The sequence below is a fragment of the Neomonachus schauinslandi genome, chromosome 2 (genome assembly GCF_002201575.2).
Source record: "Neomonachus schauinslandi chromosome 2, ASM220157v2, whole genome shotgun sequence".
NCBI classification, from domain to species: Eukaryota; Metazoa; Chordata; class Mammalia; order Carnivora; family Phocidae; genus Neomonachus; species Neomonachus schauinslandi.
In genome coordinates this window covers 148,667,368-148,683,666 of record NC_058404.1, presented here as the reverse complement: position 1 = coordinate 148,683,666, position 16,299 = coordinate 148,667,368, and the positions used below count along the sequence as shown (strand labels likewise).

General features: G+C 36.6%; 1 protein-coding gene across 1 annotated transcript in view; it reads right to left on the bottom strand.

Annotated features, from left to right (window-relative positions):
* Positions 1-242: 242 nt before the first annotated feature.
* Positions 243-16,299, bottom strand: part of LOC110591359 (transmembrane protease serine 11B-like) — a 35,378-nt gene continuing 19,321 nt past the window's right edge. The window contains 3 exon segments of the mRNA XM_021702273.1: positions 243-404; positions 1,433-1,575; positions 2,046-2,305. Coding sequence (XP_021557948.1) covers positions 243-404; positions 1,433-1,575; positions 2,046-2,305 — 565 coding nt within the window.

The window sequence follows — 16,299 nt, the reverse complement described above, 5'->3', positions numbered from 1 at the left end:
GCTCACACAATAGAGAAATAGTAATGGTCCTTTTTTGATAGGAGTGTTTTCTTTGCTTAGGCCTTCTTGACTAAACATGAGATTTGTTGTTTTGTGAAATTAAAGTTCATAAATATTTCCTCAGGACCACAATTCTTTCAAAACAGCCATTGTACACACTAATTTAAAATGCATGCTAGATAAGGCTGGGAGTAACCTTAGGCAAAAATGACTTCAGATAGTTGCTACAAGATGCTTTTCTCTTAAATACCAGTCTTAGAGGCAATCCAGTTGCGGTAGGCAGTCACTCGCATATAGACACCTGGCTTATTGACTTCACCACATTTTTCTCCCCAGCTCACTGTTCCAACAAGGTACCAAATATTTCGAGAATTGGGATGAACTAGTGGTCCTCCAGAGTCACCCTGAATAAAACAAAGAATATTAATCATAATGAGAATTAACTTTCAGATACTTTACTAAGTGATAAGCCCAGATGAAGTTTGTGATTCATGCTTCATACAGACCATAGGGAAAATGTATGGTGTAAATCCCTGCATCACCCTTAACACCACCTTTGGCTGGAATATATTCTCTGGGGCTCTTTGGTGTTGACTTGAACCTTGAAGGCATGAACTGGTAAGTTATAAGGTCTAGTTCTTTTTTTTTTTTTTTTTTTATTTGAGAGAGAGAGAATGAGAGAGAGAGCACATGAGAGGGGGGAGGGTCAGAGGGAGGAGCAGACTCCCTGCAGAGCAGGGAGCCTGATGCGGGGCTCGATCCCGGGACTCCAGGATCATGACCTGAGCCGAAGGCAGTCGCTTAACCAACTGAGCCACCCAGGCGCCCTATAAGGTCTAGTTCTATGAGAAAGCTTTTGGGAGACAAATATTATAGATGTACTTGGAGAACAGGGCTTCATATCTGAGAAAAGTAACTAGAACCCTAGTCATGAGGAGGCTAAGAAGGTAAGAGAAATGGGCTGGAAGTAGTTGGAAATTCTCTGAGACTCATCCTTTCTTGAAATACGGTTAAGACTATGGATTGTGAGGCTAGACTACCTTGGTTTGTGTGCCAGGTCTTCCACTCACTAGCTGTGTGCTCTTGTGCAAATCACTTTACCTTCCTCTGACTCAGTTTTCCCATCTGTAGAATGATAACGATAGTATATACATCACAAGGCTGTGATGAGGATTAAATGAATTGTTTGTAAAAGACTTCATTCAGGTGCTTGGCTCAGAGTAAGTCCAACTTATGTGTTTGTTAAATACTTATAAACATATGTTGCATGTAGCGGAAAATTACTTTAGCACCAAAGTTGGAGGGAGTTTAACAGAATTGTCAAAGTGCAAATTAACTGAAGCATAGGATTGTCTCCATATTGATGATTTTCATAAAATAACAGCAGTTTTTTGTACACCGTGTGGTCAATATGATTAGTGTCCAGACTTACCTGGCAGGCATCTATACTTCCTTCCAAGTACCCAGCACACAGCATCGTATCTGATACCAAACCATCATATCCTTCCCTAGCGTTACAAGTGTTTGTGTCAATAATCTTCACAGGTGCCTTCTGAAGTACCTCTGGGTATTTACCTAAAGGAAGTAAACATTACCAGTAAAAGAGCTGCTCTGAAATAGAGCAGGATGGAAAACTTGTTTTGTCCTCTGTGCTTAAAACTTACATTTGACTCTTGACTATTTTTAAGATTAAAAAACCCACTCAGTTCCCTCACCCAAATCAATGAAACAGAAATCTTCAAAGAATAATTTGAAATCTTTTAAATGCTGCCTTTCTATATCCTTATCTCTCTTCTTGTATCTTTGAACCAGAACTTGCTCAGTTAGTTACTCCAGGTCGCGGAGTTTCTACAACCAGTTGGTCTCCACAGAACATTCCAAACCAAGGCAATTTGCAAAGCCATACTCCATATGCATCATTTCCTGAGACATTGCCTGTGAGAACTAGGCATCCTGAAGTAAATGATGCCTTTGACTCTGTACCTTGGTCACCATTTTTTCTGCTTTTGTACTCAAACACTATGTTAAGCCTTCACTGAACTTACCATTATATGAAAATGCTCCCCATCCTGTAACAACAACTCCTTCACCTGGTGGAAAAACCTGTGTGGCTTCAGGAAGACAAACTCGATGTACATCATTCTGAAATAAGACTTTTTCAGTGAGCTGTATAACTGCAATATCATCATGATGTTCACCCTGGATGTAGTCTTCATGAACAATAATTTGTTGAACATAACGTTGCATATAAGGGGGATTTACTCTGGTGCCAAAGCTGACAGTATAGTTTTTTGGATTGTTTGTCCTAAAGAAGCAAAAATTATGTATTTATTTTAAAATAATAGAAATGCAGCCTGCATCTACTGTACTCTTTTCATGACATTAATATTCCTTTGCTGTATAGCTCATTAGCAGTGATAGTCTGATTTTTTAAATTCATTTAAAAAAATCTTGAGTCCCTATACCATATACTATGTAAAGTAATGGGAATATAGAAATAAAAATTAATAGCTACACCTTCAAGAAACTTAAATCTAATGAAAGATGGACATAAACACAGATAGTTATAATTGCTTAAGTGCTTTGTATATAATTAATGGGACAACAAAACAGGTAGACTTAAATCTGCATGCTCTAGGGAAGAGATTTCTTAGGGAAAGTAGCATTTTGGGTAAGACTATAGAGCTGAGTCATAGTTGCCTAAAAGATAAGGAGAGGGGGACAGGCATATGCAGTGGGGGAGAAGGGTATGAAACAGGATGACGTGTTTTAAAAACTATGAGTAGTTAGGGATGTCTGGAGTATAAAGTGATGAGAGATAAGAATCATGTGAGAAAAAAAATGTAGTATCAAGAATGAATGACTCTTTGCATTCTTAAAGGTAATGCAGGAAAATCTTAGATTGGCTTCCTATATAATTTGTCTTCCGAACCCAGACCCTTGAGATGAGAGTGCTACTGATAATGAAGCTGGGAACTCCAAGGTCTTTGGTCTCCCTAGCCTTGGGCAACATGATGAACTTACTTTTGAAAGCAGTGAGCTGCAGTCACCAGGTATCTTTCACTGATCAAAGATGCCCCGCAGCGGTGTTGGCCATTCTTTTTGAGAGTTGCTTGCCACGGCCATTCTCCTTTCTGAGCATTGGAACCCCCCCTGATTCTATCATACGTAGCTGACATCCTTGCTCGTGTCCCACAGCCTGTCAGAGTCAGTTTTGTTCCATTGAGAGTAGGAATATAACATTTGTTTGATTATAAAGCAGAGAGTGAGCTGAGTTATTCTTGTATAGCTCTATCTGACAATATCTTGCACTGAAGGGGCTAGGTTGTAATTTGCACGGGAATCACTAGCAGCCCCTGGATCACCTCTATACCCAGCATAGTATCTCCAAGATTCTTCAACATTTGGAGAATATGAGAACTGTGGGAGGCAGATAAAGTCACAGTTAAGTCCACGGGCTCTGCAACCCTGGTTTGAATTCTGACCATACCATTCACAAACTGGATGAACTTGGGCAGATTATTTCACTTCTTTGTGCTTCAGTTTCCCCATCTCTCAAATGGGATGATAATAATAACATCTATCTTTAGGATCGTTGTGGTATTAAATGATTTGTATGTAAAGCATCTAATTAGAATTGTGCCTAGCTAACAATAACAAATCTTGACTGTTATGTCTTAGATCATCTCACACGTTTAATTAAGAAGTATCTGAACTTACGGTTGTTGATAATCTTTTCAGCATGAACCTTATTGATTTCTGAAATAGAACAAAAGCTCATGGTAAATATAACACCTAGCACCTAATACCCTGGGGCCAATGAAGTAAGATGCTAGATTCAGCAGAGCTGGAGGGTCCAGAAATAATTTTGAATCTCAGGATAAAATGTCAGTAGAAAGGAGAGAATATTGGTTTATTTGAATTGTTCTTTTACCATATGTGAGTGTATGATATGGAAATACCACCTTCATAGTTCCACATGGGAGACTTCTTTTGTATTTAATTGGAACTGTATTCTATATCATCTAAGGTGGATGGTTGCCAGTATCTTTTCTCAGAAGAACAGGAAGAACTCCAAGTGAACGTGATTCCTGTCAGTCCACAAAAATAACTTTTAAAAAGTGATCTGTCTTATAAGGGCAGATTGTATGCTATTTTTCAATGTTATAGGAGATCATGAAAAAATATACAGTACACACCATTACTTTTAAGGACTGTTCAAAGTTTTACTATTTGCTTTATACTGAGAAGCAGTTTTCCCCCCAGAACTGCTTTCAGTTATGGCATTATTATGATTTGATTATTATGTTCTCAATAGTAAAGAACACAAATTATTACTCTGATATAAAATAATGACATATTCATTTAAAAAATTGAATATCAGCTTTGTGCATGGTACTTGTGATATATGTTAGACATAAAAAGATAAGAGTAACACTGCTCCTATTTAAAACATAAGCTTACCCATGAGTCTAAGAGAATTAGGATCTGTAGTCAGAGAGCCTGCATGGTTCCTCAGCATCTGATGTAAGATGCTTTCAATTCTTCTTCTTGTGTTTTCCTTCATTGATCTGGGAGCCTTGAATACTAGCCATATATGTGCAGTGACACTGTTGTTATGAGGACTGGAAACAAGAGAAATATGTTTCAACGAGATAAACATATTTCATACACTGCTAAAAAAATAACATTTACTTCCTCATTCCCTGATCTTTCATATTTTTATTTCTTCTGACTTTTTATGGGTTTGTGTAGTAACTTCACTTTTGTTTAATCACAGGATCATCCATCTGCCTACATTTATTTGGTGACAGTAAGCATGCGGCTATAGTATTCATCTTAGAGGACAAATAGTTCTATAAATCTGAAAAATAGGAAAGGCCTGAAGCACAGGGTAGAAGTACCAGATAAGAGGGATTAAGCCCTGCCTCAGGCTCTGTGCTTAGTGCGGAGTCTGCTTGGGATTCTCCCTCCCTCTCCCTCTGCCCCTTCCACTCATGCTCGCTCTCTCTGTCTCTAAAAGAAATAAATAAATAATTTTTTTTAAAAAAAAAAGAAGTACCATGTAAGAACTGGGCTCACATTCATGTATTCACCGATCATTTATTGAGCAAATGCTATAGACAAGTGCCTGGAGTAGGTGCTACTAGGTGAGGCAAGGATGACTAACACATGGTTCCTACCCTGCAGGAATTTACAGATTTCTAGGAGATAAGACATGTATACAAATTACTATAGTATATTAGGCAGAAGCGATGATATTTATTTTATCTTATCTGCAGATAGAAAGGTAAGTCATTTTTTACTTAAAGAATCAGAGAAATTTTCATGGAAGAGGTGACATATACTACTGGACCTTAGAGTATTGTTATCACTACTTCATTATGAAGCAGAAAATTTCATCAGGCAGAGGAGAGGAAGAGTACTACCAGAATAACTGGACAGCAATAATTAGTTAGCATTTACTGGGCATCTTCTGTGATTTATTATCACACTTAGACTTCATAACAACCCTGCAACATAGGTGTCATTATCTTCATTTTATAGGTAGGGAAAAATGGAAGCTCTGAGAGGTTACCTAATATGCTTAAGATTACACAGCTACTAAACTCAGACCAGATTCAGTACAATTGACTCTATAACCCAGGATTTTTATACTGCACTGTCTCTTTATGCCCAGTCACAGAGACAACAATGTCTAGGAGATGGGATGCAGATGGAGGGGGACTTTTAATGCTAGTCAAGGGGTAGCAGTAAAGAGAAGTTGTTGAATAAAACCATACTTGAGGAAGATGAACCTGACTGTGGTGTCCAGGAAAAATTGGTTTGGAATTCAGAAAGGGGTGAGCAAGGTTGACCAATGGACATGTAGGAATTGTCAAGCAGCTTTGAGGCTAGTGTCTGAAGTGGCACTATTATGCTTTGGCTCTTCCTAACAGATGACTATCATTATGGCATATAAATCAGTAGGAAGCACCCAACACACACAGGTTTGATTATCACAGGAGGGTGTACCAAAATGAAAACCTCTGTCCTGCAGCCTCTCCATCACTTCCTTTGGGACCACACTTCCTATAGATACCTAAAGTTACATGCATGGGAAAACAAAGCAAAAGCTCTCCGGTGGTTGCAATGATCTCTGAAAGATACCTGGGCCCTTCAATTTTAGCCTCCCATCCCTTTATAATACTCAAATCAACCCTCAAGGTTAATTCTAATTGAGATCTTGATGTGTTCTGCAATTCCAGGAGGCCCATGAGTTCCAGGAGCAGGGGAAGAAGGGCAGGCATATGGTCTGGTGGCATTGATGAAGGTAAAAGCAAAAATTGCCTTCATTGGAAATGTGTTTATTTGCAAATCTTTCCATACATATCTTCTTTGATCTCCTGAGTCCAGTTTTATGAGAGAGGCAATGAGGGTGCTATTATTAGTATTTCACGGATAGGTGCACAGACTCAAAGTGTTATAGTAACTCACCCAAGGCTCTGGAGCTACTAAGTGGCAAAGGCTGGGCTCAGGTTGAGTAATTCCTGTTCTTGGGCTCCCCTGCTATTCCATGCTACTCTAAGCCCACATGCAGAGGACACATAGCCTATTTCACTTGTGGACTAGAAGGACCTCCTTGTCATCAAAGTTTGGTGTAGATATGCTCTTTCTTAGCCTGTAAGAACTCTAGAATAGTTCCACAAGGTATTTAGCTGACTTGCAAGCGGAAAGACATGAGAAAACAGGGTCTGTACTTACACTACTGCTAAAATGTTAGACTATCAAACACTGGTCAAAGGGATCATCTGCTATTTGCTGGACATAAAAACTTAAGAAATTTGAGTGATGAGGCATTTAATAAATAATAAATTCTCAATAGATCTAATGAATAAAACTAGATAGCCCAATCTTTGCTTTGGTTTTATATTGAACAATTATTCTGACATTTAGCTGAGGTTGATACTGTTTATTAGTAATTTATTGACTAATGACTATAATATTTCAAAATTCTTTTTACAAAGGTATTTGAAATATGTATGTATGTATGAATGGGTTGATCTCTTTTCTAACTGCTGTTATTAGTTACTTACACCAGTGTGATGACTTGAGAATTGATATATTGTCTGTAAATGCTAGAACTTTGAAATGCATCAACCATCTGTTAAAGAGAACATAGAGTCAAGCATCAAATTCCAATAATATATTTATATTTCAGAGAACTAACAATGAAATAAATACAGGAAAATCCTAATTTACCTTGGTCTCAAGAATTTTGCTAAGATGGTTATTTTCCAGTGATGTCTCTCTTTGATAATTTCTGTTATATGGGATATCCAACACTTTAAAGCTACCTCGGTAATAGTAGGTTGTATTTTCTGTGAGATAAAAACAGGATCCAGGAATTATTTAAATGAAATGGATTTCAAATGCAAATATAGATTACATAGTAATACCAACTAGTAAATATTGTGCTCATATTTGACATTGATAACCTGTGAATCTTTCTGGCACAGTTGATTAGATATCCTGGGCATTGTGAAAAGTGCTTATTGGACCCATAATGCAGCAGATATAGATATAGACAAAGGTAAGAAAAAAGAGTAATGTCTTAATTGAGACAGATAGGACTATATACAAAAATGAGATTTTTGTCCCATAATCATCAGACTATGACTAAAAATAGTTACCATTTATTATGTACCATGGGAAGATACTTTATAAAACATATATGAAGTATAACTTTTTTTTTTCAGGAGAAATGTGGTCTCAGAGATATTCAGTAACTTAGCTAATATCATATAGCTACTCTTAAGAGCCAAGAATCAAATTTGATTTGACTACAAAGTCACACCTAATCCATTATATTTCCTTCCCAAATTTTCATAGACACTAAGCCATTTGGTATATGATACGTCTTACCCCTAATATGTGATAGATATTAAGCTGTTATATAGCATCTAGCATATAGTATACACTAAATAAATATTAATACTATTTTGCAATATGATCATTGCCTTTGAAGACTATGCGATGGGACAAACAGTTAGAAAGTTCTAAAGAAAATGCTGGAAATCATTTGTTTATGAATAATAGTTTGTGAACCAACATTGTTAATTGTAGTTTGTTTGTCTGGGGGTCATGGATATTTTACTATAGAGACCAAACTTTGCAATGGTAGTTTATTAGACTTTACCGTAAGTAGTAAAAAATACATCTTGAAACTATTCAACTTTCTTTTTTATAATTCAGTGTTTACAGTGCATCCTTCAGTTCTTTATTTAGATTCCTAGATATTTCTACCTATTGTGATAATCAAGCTGCCATGAATATTCCCCAGTGTAAACTAATAAATTGACAATATGCAAACTTTTTATTACAACTGCATGAGGCACTTTTCTAAGAGCCAGTGGATAAACTAAACATTTTATGTCTAAGACATTTAAGACTAAGAAACTACACCCTAGAACAAGGAATTGAGTATTAATTTAATTGTATGCAGCAATCCTAATGGCCACAGAGATGGCTCACTATGCTGAGGTCACTGTGAAATCAGTCAGTGAGCTCTGTTGGTACCTCGTGAAATGAAAACAACCCCTTGGGGATGAGATATCCATAAGGCACACCTGCACCTTATGATTAACATTCCCATTTCTCTAAGTGGTTCAAATGACAATATGAATTGAGAAAGATAGATAAGGGACAGAAAGAAAGAATTGTTTTACGACGTTTCCATGACTTAGAACTTATTTCTGTAAAGAAAACTTACAACTTACACACAACACACACACACACACACACGTTTTTATTTTTGTACAGAGAGTGTTCTGGAGTGTAGTAACAGAGCTTAAGCATGAATTATGGGAAGAGTTCTATTTAAATTTGACAGAGTAAAAACACTTCTTTTACATTCTCCTTCCTCTAAGTTTTTAAAAAGACCAAAAGACAAGGGTAAAGAGCTCATTTCCAAGGAAACAAAAGAAAATGACAACCCCAGACTAAAAACTATGAAGCAAATATTCCCCTAAATGTGAAATATACACTAGGGTGAAGAATGGTACAGATCAGGGATACATCTCCTCACAACTTGAGTCAGGTGAAGGTCTTTCTGAAAGTTCTCAATGATTCTATGATTAGAGTAATGAGATTTCAGGATCTGGAAAAAAGACAAGGAATATTTCCATAGAGTCCTATTTTGACCCTGCAGAATGACAGCAGTGAAAATAAAAGTGAAACCATACTAATGTGCCATTTTTGGGTATATGTTCTAATCTCACAGCTGAGGCAACGTTCTAGAGGTGAGTTGGGATGAACACGGGATGGAAATCAAGATCACTATATCATAATTCAGAGAGTCTGTAAATTAAGGAGCTTTCTTCAAGGCTACCCCAGCTTCTGTGTTAAAAACTGAAGATAAGTGTTTCATGATGTTAAAAAAAAAATCACACTGGATAAGAGAATATTTGAGATAAGTAAAAATATAAGCTGCAAACTCCCTGTGGTCCACCCCTCAGATTCACTTCCCATAGTATTCTTTAGAAAACATCTAGTAATTATGATTACAAACCAGAATGAAGTGTTATAAATGTTGACAATATAAAAAGAATAATACTGCTAACAAACCACTGGGAAGTCTGGAGAAAAATGAGAAGTATAAGTATATGCTGATTTTCTTGTCTTTCTTATCCTAATATTTTAATTATAAAGTCATATAATACCATCTTGGTAGATTACTTTTTCTGCCTATAAATTATCTATCTGTGCATTCATGTCCCTATATTGTATACATTCTTTTACATTTGTATATTCAAAAGATGTCTGCAATAGAGTGCTTGGCAAATGTGTATTTCTGGAATCTTGGGTCATTGATAGCCATTTTAAAGGAAGATAGTTAATTTATTGTTTGCAATTATCTCTTTGTCTTTGGTAGAAATGGAAATGAAGTTTACAACAAACTGTACTCTTTATAAATAAATAAAAATGTATTCTTTACCAACCTACTGCCAGAAAATGAACCAGGAGACCAATAGTTATTCCCAGGATTGCCAACACACCAAACACAATGAGGGCAATCATCCATAGTGGCAAAGATGGACGGGAGGTTGTGACTGGTCTGCAAGTAAAGGATATAAATATAAAAGCTATATCAGAAATAAGTCACAGTCATTCTAAATCTTTATTTCTTTCCTCTTGCTCACCCCCAGAAGCTCAATTTAGACACCATAGTAGTCAAAGGTATATGAGGAGAGGAAAGGAAAGGAAGAAAGGAAGAAAAGAAAGGAAAGAAAAGGAAGGAGGAGGGGGAGGAAGAGAAAGAAGGAAAGAAGTTTAAAATTGAACCTCTCTGGGTCTATGCTATGAAATTATTTTTCAGGAGTACGATGGTGTCTAGTTCCCTCTCACCAGTGACAGAGTTAGTATCAATAAGTGAAGACCTTGCCAGGTTGGGGAGGAAGGAGGGAGGAAAACAGAGATTTCTTAGAAGTTCTTTATGCCAAAGCCTATCATAATTTTTGAAGTATGATCATCATTCTATTTTACTTATTATGTCCTTATTATATACAAAGAACACACACAATATGAAGTGCTATATTGGGTGAGAGCAGTGTCCATCTTTCCTACTAGTTTATTTATGGCTGTAGTTCAAAGAAATGTTTTGTAGAGAAGCATGCTGTGTTCAACCTACAGTAAGTTAGGTATTTTCACCATGCTTCATTTAGACAACAAATAGGTATTGCCTAAATTGAAATAGGAATTTGGGGTAACTTTCCAGATAAAGAGGCATGAGAAGACAGTCTAGGAAGAGGGAATAACAAGCAGTGTTCAAAGAATGGCCAGCAATTCAATTTTCTTGCAGCAAACTGTGTCATGGATTGGCCAAAGATGAAACTGGACAGTATAATGACTAATTTTAAGTGTCAACTTTGGCTAGGCTATAGTGACAAGTTGTTTGGTCAAACACGAGTCCGCATGTTGCTGTGAAAGTATTCTGTAGCTATAATAAACATTTATAATCAGTTGACTTTAAGATTTCCCTCTATAAGTGGGTGGGCCTCATCCAATCAGTTAAAGGACTTAAGAGCTAAAACTGAGCTTTTCCTGAGAAGAAAAAAATTCTGCCTTGGGAGTAGAACTCCTGCCTGAGTTTCCAGCCTTATCAACCTTACAATTGCATGAAGCAATTCCTTAAAATAAACCTCTCTATCTTAGATACACAGATCCCATGGTTATATATCTATATATTTATATGCCTATCTAGCTAGCTATCCATTGAGAGAGAAAAGGAGAGAAAGAGAGACGGGAGGAGGAAGAGGAAATAGAAAGAAAGATATATCCTATTGTTTCTGTTTCCCTGGAAAATCCTCATACAGAGGCAACAACAAGGGCTTTGTTGCTACACAAAGGTGTTGAGATTTTGTCTTAAATATTGAGGCTCCTCCAAGTGTGATTGGAGGACAGCTTTTATCAAAATCACCTGGGAGTGCTTATTACATACGCAGATTATGGTATCCTACCTCAGATCTAGTGAGTTCAAATTCCTGAAAGGGTCTGAGAATTTGCAGTTTAACACTCTTAGTGATGCAGATTTTTGCTAAACTATATGCTATCTTCACAGCAAAATTGGAAAACTTTAATCTAGCCAGGCCTATCACCAAGATTTTCAGATTAGAAGTGGCATTGAAGGGGTGCCTAGGTTGCTCAGTCAGTGAACCATCTGCCTTCAGGTCATGATCCCAGAGTCCTGGGATGGAGCCCCGCATTGGGTTCCCTGCTCTGCAGTGAGAGTCTGCTTCTCCCTCTCCCTTTGTCCCTCCCCCCGCTCCCAAGCAAGCTCTCCCTCTGTCTCTCTAGTGTGTTCTCTCTCAAATAAATAAATAAAATCTTAAAAAAAAAGAAGTAGCATTGGAGGGGAGTATGTGGATGTATTAGGTCTCAGATAAAAATAAATTGCGTTGATGCTTTCAGGAGAACAAGGTTGTGTTTGTGTGTGTGTGTGTGTTTAATACATCCTCTGTTGATTTTTTTTTTTCCACTCTCTTCAAAAACTATTCCATACTTCTTTTTTCCTCAACCCTCCAGCACCTTTTACCTCATCCTCAATCTTAGCTGATAACCTTACTTCCTGGTCCACTGAGAAAATTAAAGGCATCAGAAGAGAATATTTACAATTCCATCATCATGTTTGTGAACTTCTCATCTGTACCCCACACTCTGCTTTTTCCTCATGTTTCTGTAAATGAACTGTGCCCCTGTCTTAAGGCAACCTGCCATCATCTCATCTCATTCTCCAATCTACTTCTAATCTATGTTCCAGCCATTTCAAACTACTCAGAGTTCCATGGACAACCAAACTCCTTCACACCTCCATGTCCTTGCACACTCTGGTTCTTCTGTCTAAAATGTCCACCTCAAGTCTACCCAGTGAGCTCCCACTCAGACTTTATCACTCAACTCTGTCGTTTCCTCTTTGTTGAGGTCTTCCATGGCTCACCCTAATATGGATCTACACTGAGGGTATTTTGTACTTTTACATGGCAGTCTTTTCACCTCTAGTCGAGGCCATGTTATGGTCTGGCCCATGTCATTAATTATTGCTGATGTTGTTGTTACTTTATACCCAGGCCATATTGTGGGGCCTAGTACATTATAGATAGTGTTTGTTGAAGTAGTGAATAAATGAAGCCAAGGGATATTGAGGACTACTAGATTATAAAGGATAAATAGATCAGAGGGATACAAATTATGGAAAGCCTTCAGTGCCAATCAAAAGAGTTTTTGACTTTATCTAGTGGAAATGACTAACATGAGGACATGCAGTGCTTAGGAAGATGAATCCGCAGTCCGCATGATGATAGTTTAAAGGAGGGAGAAAAGAAACAAAGTGATGAATTTGAGAACATTTACAATAGAATATTTGTCAGAACTTGGTAGTTAATTAACTATCTTGGTAAAGGATAGGGATATGTCAAAGATGACACAAGATTTTATCTTGAGAAGTAAAAGAGAGTCAAATGAGGTCTAGGAAAGGTAACTTGGGGGAAAAATGATAAATATTTTGTATCTGGAATTTAAGAGACATTTAAATTTCCAATACACAAATGGAGATGTCAGACTGGTAGTTAACTGAGGCACCGTAGTTGGGCTTAACTTAGGTGTCATTCAAAAACAGGGAACAACCAAAGCTGTGAAACTGGATTAGTAAGTTTAGTGCTTGTTATATAAAATATGGTAGAAAATTGATATTTCTCTTTCTGAGGCAAACATTTGTTTCCATTCTAACTACAACTAATTATCTCAATTTTTTCATGCCTTACTTGATTTTCACAGTCTCGTTATTCAACATCACTCAAAAGACTTCATATTGTCAGCATGTTTCTTAACTATAAAATTTTAAATCTCGTCCACCTTGCAGTGATGGGTAAGCACTTACCTCATCTCCTAGGCATTCAGCTCCACCAAGACTACCTTGTTGACCACTTGGTTCTCTAATCTTTTCTCCACACCCTTTCCTTACTTTTCTGTCTCCCATAAATTGTCATTGATTACTTTTCTTTTCCTAGAAGTCTCTCAACTGGGGATATATTTATACATTTCTTGTTTTGTCTAGTTTTATTTTTAAGTTTTTACCTTAGGACAGGACTTCATATAGATTTGGGCAAATTTTTTTCTTTTATCTTTACAATTTGTTTTAGGGTTGGTGTTCTTATAAGAACAGAAATAAATCTAAATCTATTAAAATATGATCAAATAAGATATCTTAGAATTCATCCAAACACTATGGTTTGAAAGAAGACTGAAATAACTTCCTCATTTTCATTTGTCTTCCTTTGAAAATGCTGTAGAATTTTATAGTTATATTCCCTAGCCTCCTTTTCCATTTCGATTATTGCTTGTCACCAGCTCAGATGCTTCTCTCAGATGCAGCTACCTTTAACTGATAACCTAAAGATCTTACACACCATGACACAGATTAAATATCTGTTTAAAAATGACAGACTTCCCACACATAAAAACCACTCAAGTATTTAGCCAATATTTTTGGTACTCCACACTATAAATTCTTCTGAAAACTCACATAAGGGGGATTACTGGAAGAGGACATAGAATATCAATTGTATCTTGCTATAAAAATTAAGAACAAAACAACAACAACTTCTGGCCATGAAATCTCAATGCCACCTTGGCAAGGATCTAAAACACCACTTTCTCCTGAGACCTTTTCCATTGTGTCCTAGAAAACTACTCCAAGAACAATTGAAATTGATAAAATATAGCATTGAAGTCTTTATTTCTACTTCTAGTGTACCTGTTCTTCCTCTTGGCCATTCATTATTCAGGAACCCATATGGAACCACAAGATTGACTAAGGTCTCCTCAAAAACACCTGCAGAGTCAACCATGTTTCCAAATCCCTCCAAGCTCTTTTGGGCAGATTAATGCCTCTGCCTGTGAAGTTAACCACTAAATTATGGCTTGAACCTTTCCTAGGTAACTAGGAGTACTTGGAAACAGTGGATTAATCCTTTGAAATCTTTCAGGTGAAGACTTTACACAAGTGTTAAAATGTTGAAGGAGAAGGCCCTATTTAAAAAAAAGAAGCACATCCATCCAGCATAAAAGTGATGTCTGTCTTATAGACAAAACAATAACAAAATAATTGTGCTGTTTACTTTCCACTTACTAAATGTGTATGATCATCCTTTCCTTTACTGACAGATCAGAGATGCAGCCAATAAGAAAACATCAGGGTTATGAATAATATGACATATCTAATAAAGAATTTGCACAACAGTTAATTATTTACTTTAGTTCAAAAAAATGTTCTTATTATATTCCATCACAGTGAGTGTGCTCTTTCTAGTCACATTTTTACATGAATAGTGACATTGCAAATTATATATGTGCGTGTGTAAGTCTTAAAGGTCTAAAAAATTGACTAAAGATGCAAATTTTTAGAGAAATATTTGTGTAAAGCATGCATTTATATTTTAAAGTTATCTGAACATTAAATATTTTATAATTAGTTTCACTTTATTTTGTTATATTTTAATGAAAATGTCTTGTAAACTGAAAGTGTTTTTTTAAAATGGCATTGGGGTGCCTGGGTGACTCAGTCAGTTAAGCGTCTGCCTTTGACTCAGGTCATGATCTCAGGGTCCTGGGATGGAGCCCCGCACCAGATTCCCTGCTCAGTGGGGAGTCTGCTTCTCCTTCTGCCCCACCCCCTGCTTGTGCTTCTCTCTCTCTCTGCCTCAAATAAATAAATAAAACCCTTAAAAAATATAAATAAATAAAATGGCATTCATAATCACTGTTCACTTAACATAATAATTATCTAGTTAGATACTTTAAAAATAAATAGCACATGTCTATACATGATTCTCTTCTAATTCATGAATAATAAAAATGCATGGTTTATAAACGATTCTATAAAGAACACCTATGAAGCAATGGTACTGTGAGATTCAAGACAGTATTTATGAAAGCAGTTTAGAAAGCACAAGATATTAAACAAATACAAAGGAGTCATCATCATTATCACTACTGATAACAATTTAACATTTGATTTATGAGAGAATTTTTCCCTCTGTTTCCTCCTTTGTACTTTACAACAGTCACACAGTCATTTTTCATTCACAGGATGTTAAGCTGCTTGTCACCCTTCTGAAACATTCTCCAAAGCATGATATAAAACTGCAGATTCCAGACACAAATGCACATGTGTTACAGGGGTGTCTCCATGCAGAAAATCCAAAATGCTGTAAAAAAATTACAAATCCCCCTCTAAACTCAGTTATTTTACTGCAACACTTGGGCAAGAATTTTGGGCAAGCAAATGTCCACTTACCTATACATAATGCGCTGATACAATTTAGGCTGTTGGTGTTAATAAGATAAAGGAAACTTCTGCACTTCTTTTGTCCTGGTCAGTGGTTCTCAGGTAAATGTGCTAATCACAATGATACTTGGGATTTTAAGGGTTGGGTGCAATAGCAGAAAGCAATTAAAAGGAAACTCGTTTAACAAGTGTTGATGACATCTGCAGATCTGTGGTTAAAAGGAAGAAATGAAAATTCCATTTGAGTTGAGTACTTAGAAAAAAAATAGACATAACTTGGATTGGTTGCCTGAGAGGTCCACCCAGGAAATACCACCACAGATTGGTGAATCAGTGTTCTGACTCAGATCCCATCCAGCCCATTCATGTAGTAGAACTCCTCCTTGCTGAAACCATCTGTATCCACCATAGCAGTCTCTGACAAATGACTTAAATATACATTATTTTTTTATATTTTTTTAATATTATTTATATAT